This window comes from Pollachius pollachius (genome assembly GCF_949987615.1).
Source record: "Pollachius pollachius genome assembly, chromosome: 7".
NCBI lineage: Eukaryota > Metazoa > Chordata > Actinopteri > Gadiformes > Gadidae > Pollachius > Pollachius pollachius.
Window position 1 is genome coordinate 16,686,863 of NC_136940.1, and position 18,926 is coordinate 16,705,788.

The 18,926-nt window shown below is 47.8% G+C and overlaps 1 protein-coding gene across 1 annotated transcript; it reads right to left on the bottom strand.

The window, feature by feature from the left end:
• Nucleotides 1-1,667: 1,667 nt before the first annotated feature.
• LOC307078290 (uncharacterized protein) lies at nt 1,668-8,017 on the bottom strand (the record flags this gene model as incomplete). The annotated part of the gene is made up of 4 exons (XM_079740033.1): nt 1,668-1,876; nt 2,010-2,095; nt 2,310-7,667; nt 7,938-8,017. The coding sequence occupies 3 exons, from the start codon at nt 8,015-8,017 to the stop codon at nt 2,047-2,049; spliced, it is 5,487 nt and encodes a 1,828-aa protein (XP_079596159.1). The 3' UTR covers nt 1,668-1,876; nt 2,010-2,046.
• Between the last annotated feature and the right edge of the window lie 10,909 nt (nt 8,018-18,926).

Here is an 18,926-nt window from a genome sequence, read left to right on the forward strand (position 1 = left end):
CATTGCACAGGCCCTCTGCATGCAAGGCAAAGATCTGTCGGCCAAAAAGCGGGGGCGGCCTTCATCTGACGTGGAGCGAGAGCTCAAGAAGAAGCAGCGCAGGGGACCAACGAAGGCTATTCCCACACAAGATGTCCGTGCTGATGCTGTGGGTCACTGGCCGCAAATCGACAGTGTGCGGCAACGCTGCAAATTCCCTAAGTGCACGGGCCACACTAGCATCAAGTGTACAAAATGTGATGTTCACCTGTGCCTAAACAAAAACAAAAACTGCTTCTGTGCATTCCACGAGTGAGAAAAAGACATACACACACTCACGCACTCATGAGTTATGTTGTTATGTTACATTGTTTGTTTACATTGTTGTGCGTCTGTGGTGAGGTTAACCCTGGGGCTACCCAAGAGGTGTTTCACGGCCCCTGCTCCTTAAATAATTAGAGTGGAGTAGTATTGTTATGTTAAATTGTTATATTACAAAGAACTGCTTCTGTGCATTCCCTCTCATTCTTTTAGGTTCAGCATCATACATTTGAAAACTTAATTTACAATTCAAATGAATCTACCATTCAAATGAATGCAATGTTTCCTATAGCATTAACAGTAACGTTTCTATATTGTGTTGGTGACATGAAAGTGGTCATAATTCTTATTATTGAATACCTGCTGTTGTAGATTTATATAAATAAATAAGTAAAAAAAGGGTGAATAAATAAAACATTGTTTTTATATTACTGTGTTATTGTTATCTTATTATTGGCCATTATGCCTGCAGTTGCAAATTTGCAACATACCAAATTGACCCCAAATTGACTATTATGCCTGTTGTCGCAAATTTGCAACATACCAAAATTTCTATTTATTCTTTGTGCAAAAGTGAAATTAATAATCTCAACATTATTTACCATCTGCTTAAAGGCAAAAACACACATACAATTTTTTTTTATATACAGCTATATAAATTCAGTCCTTAAGGGGTTCTTCAAACTAGCTAGACCATAGATCGTCTGTGCTAGACTACTTTTCTGAGTAAAAACACTGCAAACACAAGTGCAGACTGACAGACAGTACATCTAATCAGGATGAGGAATACATTTTCCAAGATGTACCTACCTGTGTTTTGTGATTTGGTGTTGTGTTTTGTGATTTGCTGTTGTGTTTAATTATTTGCTGTTTTGTTTTGCGATATGCAGTTGTATTTTCTGATTTGTTGTTGGGTTTTGCACTTCAGGGCCAGCATAGAGTTGGCCTTTAATCAACATGGGGATACGGTGTGTGTTGGCTCTCCCTATAGAGGCCAGTACGGTAAAAATGAACGCCTGCTTGAAATACGCTTTCATCAAATTTTAACAAATGGTGCTAGGCTGCCACCTTAAGGCTGCAAGAGGAACACACGCACGCACGCACGCACACACACACGCGCACAAACACACACACACACACACACACACACACACACACACACACACACACACACACACACACAATCTCTGGAGAAAGATCCAATGGAACCAATGTTCACCCATAGCAAGGCTTTATAGTAGACGATCAATTCAGTTCCATTGATTTAAAAACATTCACAATAATTTACAATATACTGTGAAAATATTATGCCATGAAAATATTGATTTGACTATTTGATGAATGGTTGAATTTACATTAAATTCTGAATATTTCAATAGTTATAGATCCAGTGTGTTTCCATGCAATACCTATTTGATGTAAATGTGTAAGCAATATGTTTGTGGATTTCTTAACCACAAGCAAAGTGAATTTATATAAACAATAACCCCAAAAAATATTATTAAATTGCAATTCTTTGGATTCTTTTCAATGAGAGCAGATGAGCTGTTCCATTTGGAAGCTGATTTCTGAAAAACTAAGAAGAGAAAAAAAGAAGGATAAAAATAAGGCATCAGTTACAGTGACAAAGAATTTCTCGTTTGATATGTGCTACTGCTGTCCATCATGTAAACTAGTTCCATCTAATCGATAGATGCAACTAACCGTACCTCTTGAAGAAGTCCCGAAATGGTATTATTGCTGAGTTCACCAAAGGAAATCATCCGGACTTGTAAATATGCCATGGTTGAGAAGACTGGGGAGAAAGGCAGGTGATTCAAACAGGGAACATCTTGAGTACGTACAAAATGTGATTCAACAAGCCTGATACCAACCAGAATCAGGATCAGAATCACTTTTATTACATCTTATTGTACAGTACACAAGAGAAAAAAAAAAAAAGACCAGTAACCAGTTAATATTAAATGTTAGGATATGGTTGTGATGTGTTTGTTTTCAAGGGGACATACCAGGAGGAAAGATTGTCGTGGTGGTTGGTGGAGCCAGGGTTGTGGTTGTTGGAACTGGTGTTGTGGTTGTAGGAGCTGTTGTTGTGGTTGTTGGAGCTACTGTTATGGTAGTGGGAATTGCTATTGTGGTTGTTGGAGCTGCTGTTGTGGTTGTTGGAGCCGCTGTTGTGGTTGTTGGACTTGCGGTTGTGGTTGTTGGACCTGCAGTTGTGGTTGTTGGAGCAGCTGTTGTTGTTGTTGGAGCCGCTGTTGTGGTTGTTGGACCTGCGGTTGTGGTTGTTGGAGCAGCTGTTGTGGTTGTTGGAGCCGCTGTTGTAGTTGTTGGAGCCGCTGTTGTGGTTGTTGGAGATGCTGTTGTGGTAGTTGGAACTGCTGTTGTGGTTGTTGGAATTGATGTTGTGGTTGTTGGAGCTGCTGTTGTGGTTGTTGGAGCTGCTGTTGTGGTTGTTGAAGCTGCTGTAGTAGTTGTTGGCGCCGCTGTTGTAGTTGTTGGAGCCGCTGTTGTGGTTGTTCGAGATGCTGTTGTGGTTGTTGGAGGCGCTGTTGTGGTTGTTGGACCTGTGGTTGCGATTGTTCGACCAGCAGTTGTGTTTGTTGGAGCTGCTGTTGTGGTTGTTGGAGCTGCTGTTGTTGTAGTTGGAACTGCTGTTGTGGTTGTTGGAGCAGCTGTTGTGGTTGTTGGAGCCGCTGTTGTAGTTGTTGGAGCCGCTGTTGTGGTTGTTGGAGATGCTGTTGTGGTAGTTGGAACTGCTGTTGTGGTTGTTGGAATTGATGTTGTGGTTGTTGGAGCTGCTGTTGTGGTTGTTGGAGCTGCTGTTGTGGTTGTTGAAGCTCCTGTAGTAGTTGTTGGCGCCGCTGTTGTAGTTGTTGGAGCCGCTGTTGTGGTTGTTGGAGGCGCTGTTGTGGTTGTTGGACCTGTGGTTGCGATTGTTCGACCAGCAGTTGTGTTTGTTGGAGCTGCTGTTGTGGTTGTTGGAGCTGCTGTTGTTGTAGTTGGAACTGCTGTTGTGGTTGTTGGAGCAGCTGTTGTGGTTGTTGGAGCCGCTGTTGTAGTTGTTGGAGCCGCTGTTGTGGTTGTTGGAGATGCTGTTGTGGTAGTTGGAACTGCTGTTGTGGTTGTTGGAATTGATGTTGTGGTTGTTGGAGCTGCTGTTGTGGTTGTTGGAGCTGCTGTTGTGGTTGTTGAAGCTGCTGTAGTAGTTGTTGGCGCCGCTGTTGTAGTTGTTGGAGCCGCTGTTGTGGTTGTTGGAGGCGCTGTTGTGGTTGTTGGACCTGTGGTTGTGGTTGTTGGACCAGCAGTTGTGGTTGTTGGAGCTGCTGTTGTGGTTGTTGGAGCTGCTGTTGTTGTAGTTGGAACTGCTGTTGTGGTAGTTGTAATTGATGTTGTTGGAGCTGCTGTTGTGGTTGTTGGAGCTGCTGTTGTGGTAGTCGGAATTGCTGTTGTGGTTGTTGCAGCTGCTGTAGTAGTTGTTGGCCCCACTGTTGTAGTTGTTGGAGCCGCTGTTGTAGTTGTTAAAGCCGCTGTTGTTGTTGTTGGAGACGCTGTTGTGGTTTTTGGAGGTGCTGTTGTGGTTGTTGGAAGCGCTGTTGTGGTTGTTGGACCAGTGGTTGTGGTTGTTGGACCAGCAGTTGTGGTCGTTGGAGCTGCTGTTGTGGTAGTTGGAGCCTGGGATGTGGTTGTTGGAGCCGCTGTTGTGGTTGTTGGAGCCGCTGTTGTGGTTGTTGGAGCCGCTGTTGTGGTTGTTGGAGCCGCTGTTGTGGTTGTTGGAGCCGCTGTTGTGGTTGTTGGAGCCGCTTTTGTGGTTGTTGGAGCCGCTGTTGTAGTAGTTGGTGCTACTGTTGTGGTTGTTGGAGCCAATGTTGTAGTTGTTGGAGACTCTGGTGTGGTAGTTGGAGCCGCTGTTGTGGTAGTTGGAGCTGCTGTTGTGGTTGTTGGAACTGCTGTTGTTGTAGTTGGAGCTGCTGATGTGGTTGTTGGAGCTGCTGTTGTGGTAGTCGGAATTGGTGTTGTGGTTGTAGGAGCTGCTGTAGTAGTTGTTGGAGCCGCTGTTGTGATTGTTGGAGGCGCTGTTGTGGTTGTTGGACCTGTGGTTGTGGTTGTTGGAACCGCGATTGTGGTAGTTGGAGCTGGGGATGTTGTTGTTGGAGCTGCTGTTGTGGTTGTTGGAGGCGCTGTTGTGGTTGTTGGAGCTGCGGTTGTAGTAGTTGGAGCCGCTGTTGTGGTTGTTCGAGCTGCTGTTGTGGTTGTTGGAGCCGCTGTTGTGGTTGTTGGAGCCGCTGTTGTGGTTGTTGGAGCCACTGTTGTGGTAGTTGTAATTGATGTTGTTGGAGCTGCTGTTGTGGTTGTTGGAGCTGCTGTTGTGGTAGTCGGAATTGCTGTTGTGGTTGTTGCAGCTGCTGTAGTAGTTGTTGGCCCCACTGTTGTAGTTGTTGGAGCCGCTGTTGTAGTTGTTAAAGCCGCTGTTGTTGTTGTTGGAGACGCTGTTGTGGTTTTTGGAGGTGCTGTTGTGGTTGTTGGAAGCGCTGTTGTGGTTGTTGGACCAGTGGTTGTGGTTGTTGGACCAGCAGTTGTGGTCGTTGGAGCTGCTGTTGTGGTAGTTGGAGCCTGGGATGTGGTTGTTGGAGCCGCTGTTGTGGTTGTTGGAGCCGCTGTTGTGGTTGTTGGAGCCGCTGTTGTGGTTGTTGGAGCCGCTGTTGTGGTTGTTGGAGCCGCTGTTGTGGTTGTTGGAGCCGCTTTTGTGGTTGTTGGAGCCGCTGTTGTAGTAGTTGGTGCTACTGTTGTGGTTGTTGGAGCCAATGTTGTAGTTGTTGGAGACTCTGGTGTGGTAGTTGGAGCCGCTGTTGTGGTAGTTGGAGCTGCTGTTGTGGTTGTTGGAACTGCTGTTGTTGTAGTTGGAGCTGCTGATGTGGTTGTTGGAGCTGCTGTTGTGGTAGTCGGAATTGGTGTTGTGGTTGTAGGAGCTGCTGTAGTAGTTGTTGGAGCCGCTGTTGTGATTGTTGGAGGCGCTGTTGTGGTTGTTGGACCTGTGGTTGTGGTTGTTGGAACCGCGATTGTGGTAGTTGGAGCTGGGGATGTTGTTGTTGGAGCTGCTGTTGTGGTTGTTGGAGGCGCTGTTGTGGTTGTTGGAGCTGCGGTTGTAGTAGTTGGAGCCGCTGTTGTGGTTGTTCGAGCTGCTGTTGTGGTTGTTGGAGCCGCTGTTGTGGTTGTTGGAGCCGCTGTTGTGGTTGTTGGAGCCACTGTTATAGTAGTTGGAGCTGCTGTTGTGGTTGTTGGAGCCATTGTTGTGGTAGTTGGAACTGCTGTTGTTGTAGTTGGAGCTGCTGTTGTGGTTGTTGGAGCTGCTGTAGTAGTTGTTGGAGCTGCTGTTGTAGTTGTTGGAGCCGCTGTTGTGGATGTTGGACCTGCGGTAGTGGTTGTTGGAGCCACTGTTGTGGTAGTTGGAGCCGCTGTTGTAGTAGTTGGAGCCGCTGTTGTGGTTGTTGGAGCTACTGTTGTGGTAGTTGGAATTGCTGTTGTTGTTGTTGGAGCCGCTGTTGTAGTTGTTGGAGCCGCTGTTGTAGTTGTTGGAGCCGCTGTTGTTGTTGTTGGAGCTGCTGTTGTGGTTGTTGGAGCCGCTGTTGTTGTTGTTGTTGGACCTGCTGTTGAGGTTGTTGGACCTGCAGTTGTGGTAGTTGGAACTGCCGTTGTGGTTGTTGGAGCTGCTGTTGTGGTAGTTGGAACTGCCGTTGTGGTTGCTGGTGCTGCTGTTGTGGTTGTTGGAGCTGCTGTTGTGGTTGTTGGAGGCGCTGTTGTGGTTGTTGGAGCTGCGGTTGTAGTAGTTGGAGCCGCTGTTGTGGTTGTTCGAGCTGCTGTTGTGGTTGTTGGAGCCGCTGTTGTGGTTGTTGGAGCCGCTGTTGTGGTTGTTGGAGTCGCTGTTGTAGTTGTTGGAACTGCTATTGTGGTAGTTGGAACTGCTGTTGTGGTTGTTGGAGCTGCTGTTGTGGTAGTTGGAACTACTGTTGTGGTAGTTGGAGCTGCTGTTGTGGTTGTTGGAGCTGCTGTTGTGGTTGTTGGAGCCATTGTTGTAGTTGTTGTAGCCGCTGTTGTGGTTGTTGGAGCCACTGTTGTTGTTGTTGGAGCCACTGTTGTGGTTGTTGGACCTGCAGTTGTGGTGGTTGGACTTGCGGTTGTGGTTGTTGGACCTGTTGTTGTGGTTGTTGGAGCCGCTGTTGTGGTTGTTGGAGCCACTGTTGTGGTTGTTGGACCTGCAGTTGTGGTGGTTGGTCCTGCGGTTGTGGTTGCTGGAGCTGCTGTTGTGGTTGTTGGATTTGCTGTTGTGGTTGTTGGAGCCGCTGTTGTAGTTGTTGGAGCCGCTGTTGTAGTGGTTGGATCTGCGGTTGTGGTGGTTGGACCTGCGGTTGTGGTGGTTGGACCTGCTGTTGTGGTTGTTGGAGCCGCTGTTGTGGTGATTGGAACCGTGGTTGTGGAAGTTGGACCCGGGGTCGTGGTTGTTGGAGCCGCTGTTGTGGTTGTCGGACCAATAGATGTGGTTGTTGGAGCTGCTGTAGTGGTTGTTGGAGCCGCTGTTGTTGTTGTTGTTGTTGGAGCCGCGGTTGTGGTAGTTGGAGCTATTGTTGTGGCTATTGGAGCCGCTGTTGTGGTAGTTAGAGCTGCGGTTGTGGTTGTTGCAGCAGTTGTTGTGGTAGTTGGAACTGGTGTTGTGGTAGTTGGAACAGCTGTTGTGGTTGTTGGACCTGCGGTTGTGGTGGTTGGACCTGCGGTTGTGGTCGTTGGACCTGCGGTTATGGTTGTTGGAGCTGCTGTTGTGGTTGTTGGAGCCGCTGTTGTGGTGGTTGGAACCGCAGTTGTGGTAGTTGGACCCGGGGTTGTGGTCATTGGAGCCGCTGTTGTGGTTGTTGAACCTATTGTTGTGATTGTTGGCACCGTGGTTGTGGTAGTCGGACCCGGGGTCGTGGTTGCTGGAGCCGCCGTTGTGGTTGTTGGAGCCAGTGTTGTACTTGTTAGAGTCACTGTTGTAGATGATGGACCTGGAGATGTTGTTGTTGAGCCTACAGTTGTGGTTGTTGAGCCTACAGTTGTGGTTGTTGGACCTGCGGTTGTGGTTGTTGGAACTGCTGTAATGGTTGTTGGAGCCGCGGTTGTCGTAGTTGGAGCTGCTGTTGTGGTTGTTGGACCAGCAGTTGTGGTTGTTGGACCAGCAGTTGTGGTTGTTGGAGCTGCTGTTGCTGTTGTTGGAGCTGCTGATGTGGGTGTTGGAACCATGGTTGTGGTTGTTGTCACCGGAAGTGTGGTTGTTTGAGCTGCTGTTGTAGATGTTGGACCTGCTGTTGTTGTTGTTGGACTTGCTGGTGTGGTTGCTGTAAAATAATGAATATGTTAACAACTGCTTGAGAGAGAGGATTAGGCATTTTCTGCCGCGGTTAGTTGACTTTGTCTACGTAATCGACCATGAAATTTGTCAACGGCAATTTCTTTTAGTCGCCGAGTCGTTTTACCATTGACCGCCTATTTATTTTTGTTCTCCCATCTCAAACGGCTCACTGTAATTCACCGGTCTCCAACCACCAGGGAATCTGAAGTCCAGATTGAACCGCGACACAGAAGAGAAAGGGATTGTTGCCGTTTACGGAGCGCCAGCTGCCCTGCCTTGGCTGCGGAGCCCCGGCCACAGAGACCCGGGAGCCGTGGAGCTTCTCAAGGAACTCATATTTGGTAATGCAGAACAAATAAAATAATCTTATCATCACTTTTAGATAGGATCAGGATTCTAATATCAAGCAATCAAACTGAGATGGCCTTAAACGGTGTATTACCAATGAGTACGACTTTGTGGAAGTAATTAACAGCAAAATGTGTACAACTATGAACCCAAGTGGAATTACCAAAGTATTTGCTTTCAGCACTTATTCATTAGTCAAATGTTATTTAGATGAGATCCCTTGTGTGATAGGTTCACCAAATGGGGAAGCAGTTTTTACAATAAAGGAACTAATTATATTCAAATTTCCTGTTTGTTACAAATATGAGCTGTTCCATTTTATTTAAGAAGTATACTGGAATAGGTAAGGTATACCACCAGATACAGTAACAACCCTAGCATATTTCTTTTTGCGATTGAGTATTTAGGTTCCAAGACTAAAGGACGAATGGTACAAACCAGATTAATAGTAAGTTCCTTTCTCCAACATTAGTGGATGTTATGCAAAGTGCTATGCAAAGTGTTTGATACTAAAGAAGAAAGAAATTAAGAGAAAAATGTTTACAACTATGAACCAAATTGGAATAACTATTTGCTTTTAAGGTGAAATGGATGTTCCTTAGCATGTTCTATCACGACAGAAACAAGGGTTGCTAAAGAACAGAGGTATGATAAAAGAAAAACAATGACAGGAATTGCATGATGCCAAATAATGCATTGATTTATACTTTTGTTTGTTATCTTAACAATAAAAGTCTCCTACATACCCTTTAGATAAAATTAAAAGATACAAATGAATACGGGTGGCAAAGGACAAAAATATTTGAATTGAAATCTAAAGAAAATAAATAACAATCCGATCCATGTACTTACTCTGCATATTGGATACGTGGAAATATCCAACCAAAAGTACCACAAAAATGGCTTTGCTAGCCATGTCGGTTTACAGATGACAACCTATTCGACCACACTGTTTCATGCCTTCGGTTCTTGTGAAGACCTTCACTTTAACAAAGAGGTCAAGTGTGGCGCACAGCTACTCTCATAGAACCTGAAAAACAAGATTGGGTTCAATACCTTTCTGTTGAAAAAATAGTGCACTGGAATGATGCATGTCAGGGAGTTCCTCCTACTTCTCAACAGGCTTACTGGCAGAGCAGGTTAACATTTAATTATTACATATTACACTGCCAATGTTATTTCACTGCCTTCGTTCAAGTACCTATGCTTTATAAATGTCCACTCATGATGAATAAAGACGTCTGGACTTCTTTTAGTTTGTGCCAATTACCATACAAAACACAGTTTTGTATGGTTCACCTTTTTTGTATTATGTCCAGTTTCCCTACACAGTTTGTTCTCAAATATTACTCTATGATTTTGCTCATTAGCTGCTAAATACTATTTAAAAAGCTTCATATAAATACTGCCTTAAAGGAGACATATTATGGCAATTTCATAGCAATTAAACATAGTATTTGAGCTCCAGAAAACATGTTTTTAAAGCTGTATGCTGGATATAGCTTTTAAGAAAAAAAAATCTCCCCTACCGCTATTCCCCTCTGTTTCAGTCCCTTCAGAATGCGCTGTTTCTGGTGTCTGTAGCTTTAATGCAAATGAGCTGCTGCCCATTGACCAATGAGCTGTCAGACTGAACCACAGCATGGAGAAGGGATTGTTGCTGTTTGCGAACTCCTGGAGCTCTATATCTATATTATATAATATAATAATAATTATAATAATAATAATATTATGTATGGGTATTTATATAATATATCTAATATCACAGCCAAAAGCTATGTGCCCCTCGGATGATATTATGAATCAAAAAGACTGCGTCTGATGTCTCGGGCATTTCCACAACAAGTAAAGACTCGTAATGGGGGATATCTCGGCCATGGTTGAGAAGAATTGGGGGAAAGGACCTTTTGCCTTGACTCTCTGAAGTCCATCAACTGCGACATGGAGGAGAAAGGGATTGTACTCCAGGAGCTGAGCTGCCGGACTGCCGCCGAGCTCCCCGCGCCGGAGCTGCCGGACTGCCGCCGTCGAAGCCGTTCGGCCGCCGCCAAAGCAGTCCGGCAGCTCCGGCGGTGTACTCCAGGAGCTGAACTGCCGCCGAAGCAGTCCGGCAGCTCCGGCTGTGTACTCCAGGAGCTGAACTGCCGCCGAAGCTTTCCGGCTGCTCCGGCGGGTGTCCTCCCGGAGCTGAATAGTCTGGCGGGGGTAGCTCGGCGGCAGTCCAGCAGCTCAGCTCCGAGAGTACAATCCCTTTCTCTTCCATGGCAGCTCCGGCGGGGGGAGGCAGTCCGGCAGAGAAAGGGATCGTACTCCCGGAGCTGAGCTGCCGCCGAGTTCCCCTCGCTGAAGACCCACGTCTGCTGGTCCACAAATTCTTAGCTATGCTCTGATTGGAGGGAAGTGGGGAAGTGGGAGGTAATATTCAACTGTGCCCCCTTCCTACGTAGGAGGGGGAATTGGGGGAATTATTATTTTACAGTGATTCAATGGAAGAGTTTTTTCCTGTTAGGATATTTGAAATATTTTTCTACACTTCCTCATAGTTGTAATTTGATCACTACTTACTTTATTCAACTTTGTTGCCAACAATTCATTTTTAAATAAATTATTACCTAACCTCCCTTGCTTGTGGTGCATATGGACGTGCGCGTGCGTGTGTATGTATGAGAGCAAGAGTTTGAGTGAGACAGGACACTTCAGCACTTCAGACAGACTCCTAGATAGTTATCCTCAAACATGATTTTAGTTTATTCTTGCACTTCGTTATTGATTCCCCATTACTCGGTTGCATTCAGGTTAGATATTTGAAAAGTTGCACAATGTGTTAATGCATGTATGTGTCCATCCATGTTCTCAACAGACGCTCAGGCCACAAAAAAAGGGAGACCATGCAAATGGATAGGTCTGTTATCTCAATGGTGGTGAATGTTACATGTCCCATCTAACGTGGAACATGTTAAATGGGATGTTGTATGGTGCAGCTACAAAACCAAGTGGTGGTTATGGAACATAATCAATGCAGAGACAGTTTGCAGACGTATGCCTTTCATAGACAAACCACAGTCTATGTGCATTTTTTCCTTTTTCTGGGATCCGGTACTATATGAAATTACATTCATTGCAACAGGGTTGATTTTTGAACCTTTATCATAGTCATGGTGACTATGACATAGGTACCTGATTTTGGAAATAGGCTCTCGACATACAGTCTTGTATCCATATTGATAAACTACATTCATTGACCTTTAATTATCCATATCTGTAATGTATTGATCACTTGATAGCAGACAACGCTACAATACAGTGTTTACCAGACTGCAGTACGTGAATTTAGGTTAGTTTGCTTTTGATAACATGAAGGTGTGCAGTTGTATTGCAACAGTCCCGTTTTGGATATCAACTTTCTCTGAAATAGTCATAATGGTCCAGGTCCAGAGGCTTATGGATTATTAGCTATACATGGGTTATAAAAATCAAATAAAATCAAATAAATAAAATTTTCCTTTGCAGATCCAAATAATGAAGTGATTCCCACCATCATACATAAGGTAGACCAATTTTCTTCCCCCCTAAATCAAACGGTGTTCATTTAAATAAGTTTACTTTGCTTCAAAGTCAGCGCATGGGACGTTGCCATGCATAAGACCAGAATTACTTTTGAGCAGACATTGATAGGCCAATAAATTCCATTTTTTTCAATTTATTTTAAAGGGGACATATTATACCACTCGGTGTGAGTGTGATTAGCCTTACCAGCCATTTTGAAAATCTGCCCCATATGACACCACTAGTGGGTAGGGGTGCAACAGATCACAAAACTCACGGTTCGGATCGTGTCACGGTTTTTGAGTCACGGGTCGGATCATTTTCGGATCAACAACAAAAAAGATAACAAGACAAATGTGACTTTAAATAAAATCTTCAAATGTGTACAAACAAAATAAAGTGAACAATTTGGTAATAATCCTGCTTCCTTTAAGCATAGTAAATATTTAAAAAAAATGCTTGTGTACACATAAAATGAAAACTTACAAATAATTTAAACAAAATAAAGTGCAATCTGAGGCATTATTCCTTCTTCTTTTTAACATGGATAGTAAATAATTTAAAAAAAAAAAACTGTCCAAAGGAAGCACAGCAGACCTGGATTTACAACTTTAAATTCAGGATGTCTGCATTGCCTGGGGAGAGTTTAGACTCTACACTATGAAGGTATTATTGTAGCAAAGGTCTTTAGCACCTGTAACTGCAGATTTTGTTTGCGTACACTAAAGTCACAAATGTGTAACATTAGAAGTCTGTCATGATCCGCCCCTGGTTTTCCCATTCACCTGCCTGCCACCCTGATCACTCCCAATTAACCCAACCACCTTCACCTGTGTTTCCCCTATATCAGTCCTTTCCTCCCAAACATTCCCTGCCAGATTGTCTCTTGTGTTTCACAGTGCTTTCCCACGATTCGAATCCTGACCTACCACCTATCCTGCCTGCTCTCTGATCCTCGCCTGTCTGACTATCCTGCCTGCTCCTGATCCTCGCCTGTCTGACTATCCTGCCTGCTCCTGATCCCCGCCTGTCTGACTATTCTGCCGGTTCCTGATCCCCGCCTGTCTGACTATCCTGCCTGCTCCTGACCCCCGCCTGTCTGACTATTCTGCCGGTTCCTGATCCCCGCCTGTCCGACTACCCTGCCTGCTCCTGATCCCCGCCCGTCTGACTATCCTGCCTGCCGATCCTGAATCCGAATAAACGATTGACACTGTTCCACGCTCTTCGCCCGTCTGTGCACTTGGGTTCAGCCAAACGCTCACGTTACAGAACAATCTGGCCAGAAATGGACCCAGCCCAGATGGTCAACCGCATCTTCCGGATGGAGAGCGCGCTACAGCAGATGATGGACGTCACGGCTCAGGGACAGCAAGACCTGATGCGAATCCGCCAGGAATTGGCGAACATCCAGACCGGCGCCACCGCTTCACCTCCTGCCCCAGCGGCGACGGAGACTCCGGCTCCTCTACCCGTGAGCCTAGTGTAGGAGTCCCCGAATGCTACGATGGTGATCCTACCACCTGCAACGCCTTCCTGTGCAATTGCACAATTCTCTTCTCCCTTCAGCCACTCACTTTCGCCTCCGAAGAAGCCCGGGTGGCTTACGCCGTAAATCATCTCTCCGGACGGGCACGTCTTTGGGGCACCGCTGAATGGCAGAGAGGTACCTTTGCCTGCCGCTCCTCCCACTCCTTTGCCGAAGAGCTCAGGAGAGTCTTCGGAACCGGTTCTCTGGGAGCTGAGGCTGGGCGGGAGTTGTTAGCCCTGTCCCAGGGACGTCGTTCAGTTTCGGACTACGCCATCGACTTCCGCACCAGGGCCCCCAGTTGTGATTGGAACCCGGCCGCTCTCCGCGATGTCTTCCTACAAGGACTGGCTGGGTACATCAAGGATGAGCTGGTTGCCTACGACCCGCCATCATCACTGGAAGCTCTGATCGAGCTTGCTACCCGCCTCGACCTCCGAATCCAGGCTCGCAGGAGGGAGAGGTGTTCTGAGGTTCCGCCATGCAGCCCTGTTCGCCCATTGTTCCCGGCAACCTCTGCCTTCCTGTCGCAGACCCCAACCGCTTCCCTGAGAATGGGGAGTCCGGAGCCAATGCAGCTGGGTCGCACCCATCTTTCCCTGGAGGAGAAAGAGAGAAGACGGAGGCTGAACCTCTGTCTGTACTGTGGCCTGCCTGGACACATCGCAGTAACCAGAGGCATACTGGTGAGCTCCATCTCTGACTCTGCCTCTTCCACGAGACCCACTCTCTCTGGTGAGCTCCTGTTGCCCTCCGGTTCCCATCCCATAACCGCATTTGTCGATTCAGGGGCAGACGAGAGCATCATGGATCGGTCCCTCGCTCTTCGGCTGGGACTCCATCCAGAGAGACTGCCAGTGCCGATCTCCGCCAGAGCCCTGGATGGACACGTGCTGGGGAGGGTAACTTCCCGGACAAGTCCTGTGTACATGCTCCTGCCTGGAGGCCACACCCAACCATCCGGTCATCTTGGGTCACTCCTGGCTTCGCAGACACGCAAGCAGCTGCAGCGTTTCCTGGGGTTCGCCAACTTTTATCGGCGTTTCATCCGAGGGTTCAGCTCCATCGCCTCCCCCCTCTCGGCCCTCACCTCACCCAAGGTTCCTTTCCGTTGGTCTGACGCTGCCCAAGAGTCCTTCGAAGCCCTCAAGACCTGCTTCACCACCTCTCCCATCCTCCAGATCCCCGACCCCGAACGTCAGTTCATTGTGGAGGTGGACGCATCTGGTGTGGGAGTAGGGGGGATTCTCTCCCAGCGTTCATCCTCCGACCAGAAGATCCACCCGTGTGCCTTTTTCTCTCGTCGCCTAACCCCCCCGGAGAGAAATTATGATATTGGAAACAAGGAGCTTCTGGCGGTGAAGCTGGCCCTGGAGGAGTGGCGGCACTGGCTAGAGGGAACCAGGGTTCCGTTCCTGGTTTGGACTGACCACCAAAACCTGGAGTATATCCGAACCGCCAAGAGACTAAACTCCAGACAGGCCCGCTGGTCATTGTTTTTCGACCGGTTTAACTTCACCCTGTCCTATCGCCCTGGCTCTCGGAACACTAAACCAGATGCCCTTTTTCAACAGTTCCCCGAGTTCCCTGATGAGACGGCTGAATCCTCCACTATTGTCCCGGCCTCCTGCCTTGTCGCTGTTGTCACCTGGGAGATTGAGGAGAAGGTAAGGGCCGCCTCCCTTAATCTGCCAGCCCCCAGTTCCTGTCCCCCTGACCGCCTGTTCGTTCCAGCCTCCCTCCGCTCCGACGTGCTCCAGTGGGGTCACGCTTCCCGACTCACCTGCCATCCCGGCATCCAGCGGACCCAGGACTTCCTGCGACGGCGCTTCTGGTGGTCGTCGCTGGAGGAGGATGTCCGGGGCTTCATCAACGCATGCCCCGTGTGTAACCAGAGTAAGAACTCTCGCCGCCCCCCTGCCGGCTATCTGCACCCCCTGCCCATTCCCCATCGTCCCTGGTCGCACATCTCTCTGGACTTCGTGACCGGTCTTCCCGCGTCCAAGGGCCACACTGTCGTCCTCACCCTTCAGTTTAGTATCGGTTTAGTAAGCTGGCCCATTTCATTCCCCTTACTAAACTCCCCTCTGCCAGAGAGACTGCGGACCTGCTCCTCCACCACGTCTTCCGCCTCCATGGGTTACCCACCGATGTCGTCTCTGACCGGGGGTCCCAGTTCACCTCGGCCTTCTGGAGGGAATTCTGCAGCCTAGTCGGGGCTACTGTCAGTCTATCTTCCGGCTTCCATCCCCAGTCAAATGGACAGACCGAGAGGGTTAATCAGGACCTGGAGACCACCCTTCGATGCTTGGTGAACCGTAACCCGGCCTCCTGGTCTGACCAACTGGTATGGGTAGAATATACGCATAACACCCTCACCTGTTCATCCACCGGTCTCTCTCCTTTTCAGTGCGCCTACGGGTACCTGCCACCCCTATTCCCCGACCTGGAGAAGGAGTCTTCCTGCCCCTCGGCCCAAGCCCTGATCCGTCGTTGTCGACGCACCTGGACCCGGGCGCGCACTGCTCTCTCCAAGGCTGCAGATCGCCACGCTTCTGCTGCCAACAAGCACAGCACGCCGGCTCCTGCCTACCGACTTGGCCAGAAGGTAACCTACCTCTCAAGGTGGAGAATCGCAAGCTGGCTCCCAAGTTCATTGGACCATTCCCCATAATCCGCGTCATAAACCCTGTGGCGGTACGCCTTCAGCTCCCTCGTTCCATGAGGATCCATCCCACCTTCCATGTCTCCAAGGTCAAACCTGTCCAGGAGAGCCCTCTGGCTCCCCCCGTTCCGCCCCCTCCTCCCCCTCAGCTCGTCGACGGGGGTCCGGTGTTCACCGTCCGGCGTCTCCTCCGCTCCCGCCGCCGTGGACGTGGGGTCCAGTATCTGGTGGACTGGGAGGGGTACGGTCCGGAGGAGCGCTCCTGGATCCCAGCTCGCTTCATCATGGATCCCCGTCTTATCTCTGACTTCCACCGATCCCGGCCTGACCAACCTGCCCCGTCCTCCCGCCCGCCCGCTACAGTTCCACTGGCGAGTGGTTCCTCTGACCTGCCGGGGAGAAGGAACTCCGATGTCGCGTCCTCCTCCTCTTCGGAGGACGCAATCTCTGAGGCCTCGGAGGAATTCTAACCCCCCTCCGGGCCCCCTCCACCCTCCCTGTTCGATTTAGGATGTCTGGAGCCGTCCCTTGCCGGGGGGGGTACTGTCATGATCCGCCCCTGGTTTTCCCATTCACCTGCCTGCCACCCTGATCACTCCCAATTAACCCAACCACCTTCACCTTTGTTTCCCCTATATCAGTCCTTTCCTCCCAAACATTCCCTGCCAGATTGTCTCTTGTGTTTCACAGTGCTTTCCCGCGATTCGAATCCTGACCTACCACCTATCCTGCCTGCTCTCTGATCCTCGCCTGTCTGACTATTCTGCCTGCTCCTGATCCCCGCCTGTCTGACTATTCTGCCGGTTCCTGATCCCCGCCTGTCTGACTATTCTGCCGGTTCCTGATCCCCGCCTGTCCGACTACCCTGCCTGCTCCTGATCCACGCCCGTCTGACTATCCTGCCTGCCGATCCTGAATCCGAATAAACGATTGACACTGTTCCACGCTCTTCGCCCATCTGTGCACTTGGGTTCAGCCAAACGCTCCCGTTACAAAGTCCTAAATATTTATTTTGCATGTCTACAAAAATAGCTATGTTCGATGAGCATTTTAATGAGCGAGCACAAGTCCATTGATACAACTGCTCGAATCTGCTGCTACGAGTCTCAGCTGTTTTTCTTGCGGATACTTTTGCAACACTCTATGTGGTACAAGTGTAGCAAAAGTGATTCGTATCCGTATGGAGCAAAGCGTCCGTCAGCATTAACCAATGAAAGTCGCTGGCAGGGGGTGCATTTTTCAAACTACACTGGGACCACCCAAGCAAACTCTTACTTTCTGGAGTCTTGAAAGTAGACAAGAGGGCATCCTACATGACGGAGTTGGGTATCTTACATTATGTCAAATTAAATTACCTAGTTCAACTGAATTCCCCCCAAATTATTACATTAAAATGCTGAATCGACAGTGTTCTGTATCATTTTATTTGTGAGGAAACTTTTCACAGTTGTGCAACTTCTGATGCATTAGTTCACATTTGGGTTTATGAATGCACACATTTTGAGCATGTTCTCAGATTATGAAACACAGATGTGCGAATGTGTTTTGCACCAACTGCGCTACAATGATTGTAGCAAAAGTGTCAATTGCATGACTCTTTGAAGTTGTGACGCACAGGATAGGATTTGTGCACCTGTAACAGACTTGTGAACTCTTAGACCCTATTTAGTGTTTAGAATGGTAGAAAAAATATTTACGACTTCAAATGTACTGTTACACATTTTTGACTTTAGTCTACGCATACAAAATCTGCAGTTACAGGTGCTAAAGACTTTTGCTACAATAATACCTTCATGCTACACTTTCCCAAGGCAATGCAGACATCCTCATCTTCTTTTTTTCATCAGGTATGGTAGCGAAATTGTTCCTATCGTGTTTTATTTGGCATTTTGTAAATCCATTGATTTGTGTTGGAAGACTCATTGCTCGTTGACCAGAAACAGAAAGGGGGGCAGGTTGTAGTCTTTTCGCTCAGTTCTAGCCCTACTGTTGATACGGAGAACCGAGCGAAAAGACAACAACCAAACATAAACAACCCATTTCCGCTTCCGGTTCGGTTTCCGGTTCAATGGAATTAACGAAACGCCAAATAAAACACGACAGAAACTGTATTTCGCTACGATACTTGATTAGGAACATCAACGAACACCACTAACCCCTCGGTGAGTTGCACATTTCTGAAAACGATCGTTTTGGGTTATTTTAAGGACAGGTTTGTGAATGCCCAAAGCCAGCCATTCTGAAGCAGGCAGGGGCGAATCGAAATGAGCCAAATACCCGAGACAGGACCAATAGTCAACATTTTGGTGTGTCAACCACTATATTTCATCCTAGACAAACCAGAAAGGGGGCTCAATGTGCTAAATACTGGAATTGTCCTTTAAACATGCGCTGATCACGTGAACGCACAACGTTTTTTTTTTTTACCAGCCGATCCGCAGATAACTTGCGTCCCGAATCGTGAGGGTTGATCCGTACGGATCACGGGTAACCCGTGAACCGTTGCACCACTACTAGTGGGCGTGTCCACCTAGATATGTGCTGGATAGATCAGTCTACCAGCCTACCCAGTGGACTGAAGTAAACATTGCTCATCTATCCAGCACAGATCTCGGTGGACATGCCCACTAGTGATGTCATATGAGGCAGATTTGCGAAACGGCTTGTAAGGCTAATCACACTCACACCTGGCTGTATAATAAGTCCACTTTAATTATCCACGCTAACCCTTTTAGATGTTTTTTTTCCTCCCTTGTCCCTGTTCCCTCGACAACAAAAGCCCTGTGTTGAAATTAATAACGCCCAATGGCACTTACATGCTCATGTGTGCTTCGAGAGGCTGGACTAAACAACCTCTTCACTGCCTCACACCCTGGACCCCTATAACCTCTTCACTGTCTTACCCTTAAATCACCCTGGACCCACCTGACCCACATCTCCCCTCACTGCTTCACACCATGGACCCACATCACCTCTTCACTGCCTCACACCCTGGATCCACCTGACTCCAAAGGGTCTTTTACACCTTGGTTACCAACTAATTACAAGAGCCCCCGAATTTTTTATAGATTTTTTATAGATTGGTAGCTAGAAAGGTAAAGGCCTTGCCTGGCTATTGCGAGACCAATGCTGTGTTCCAATATCCATACTATCCGTAC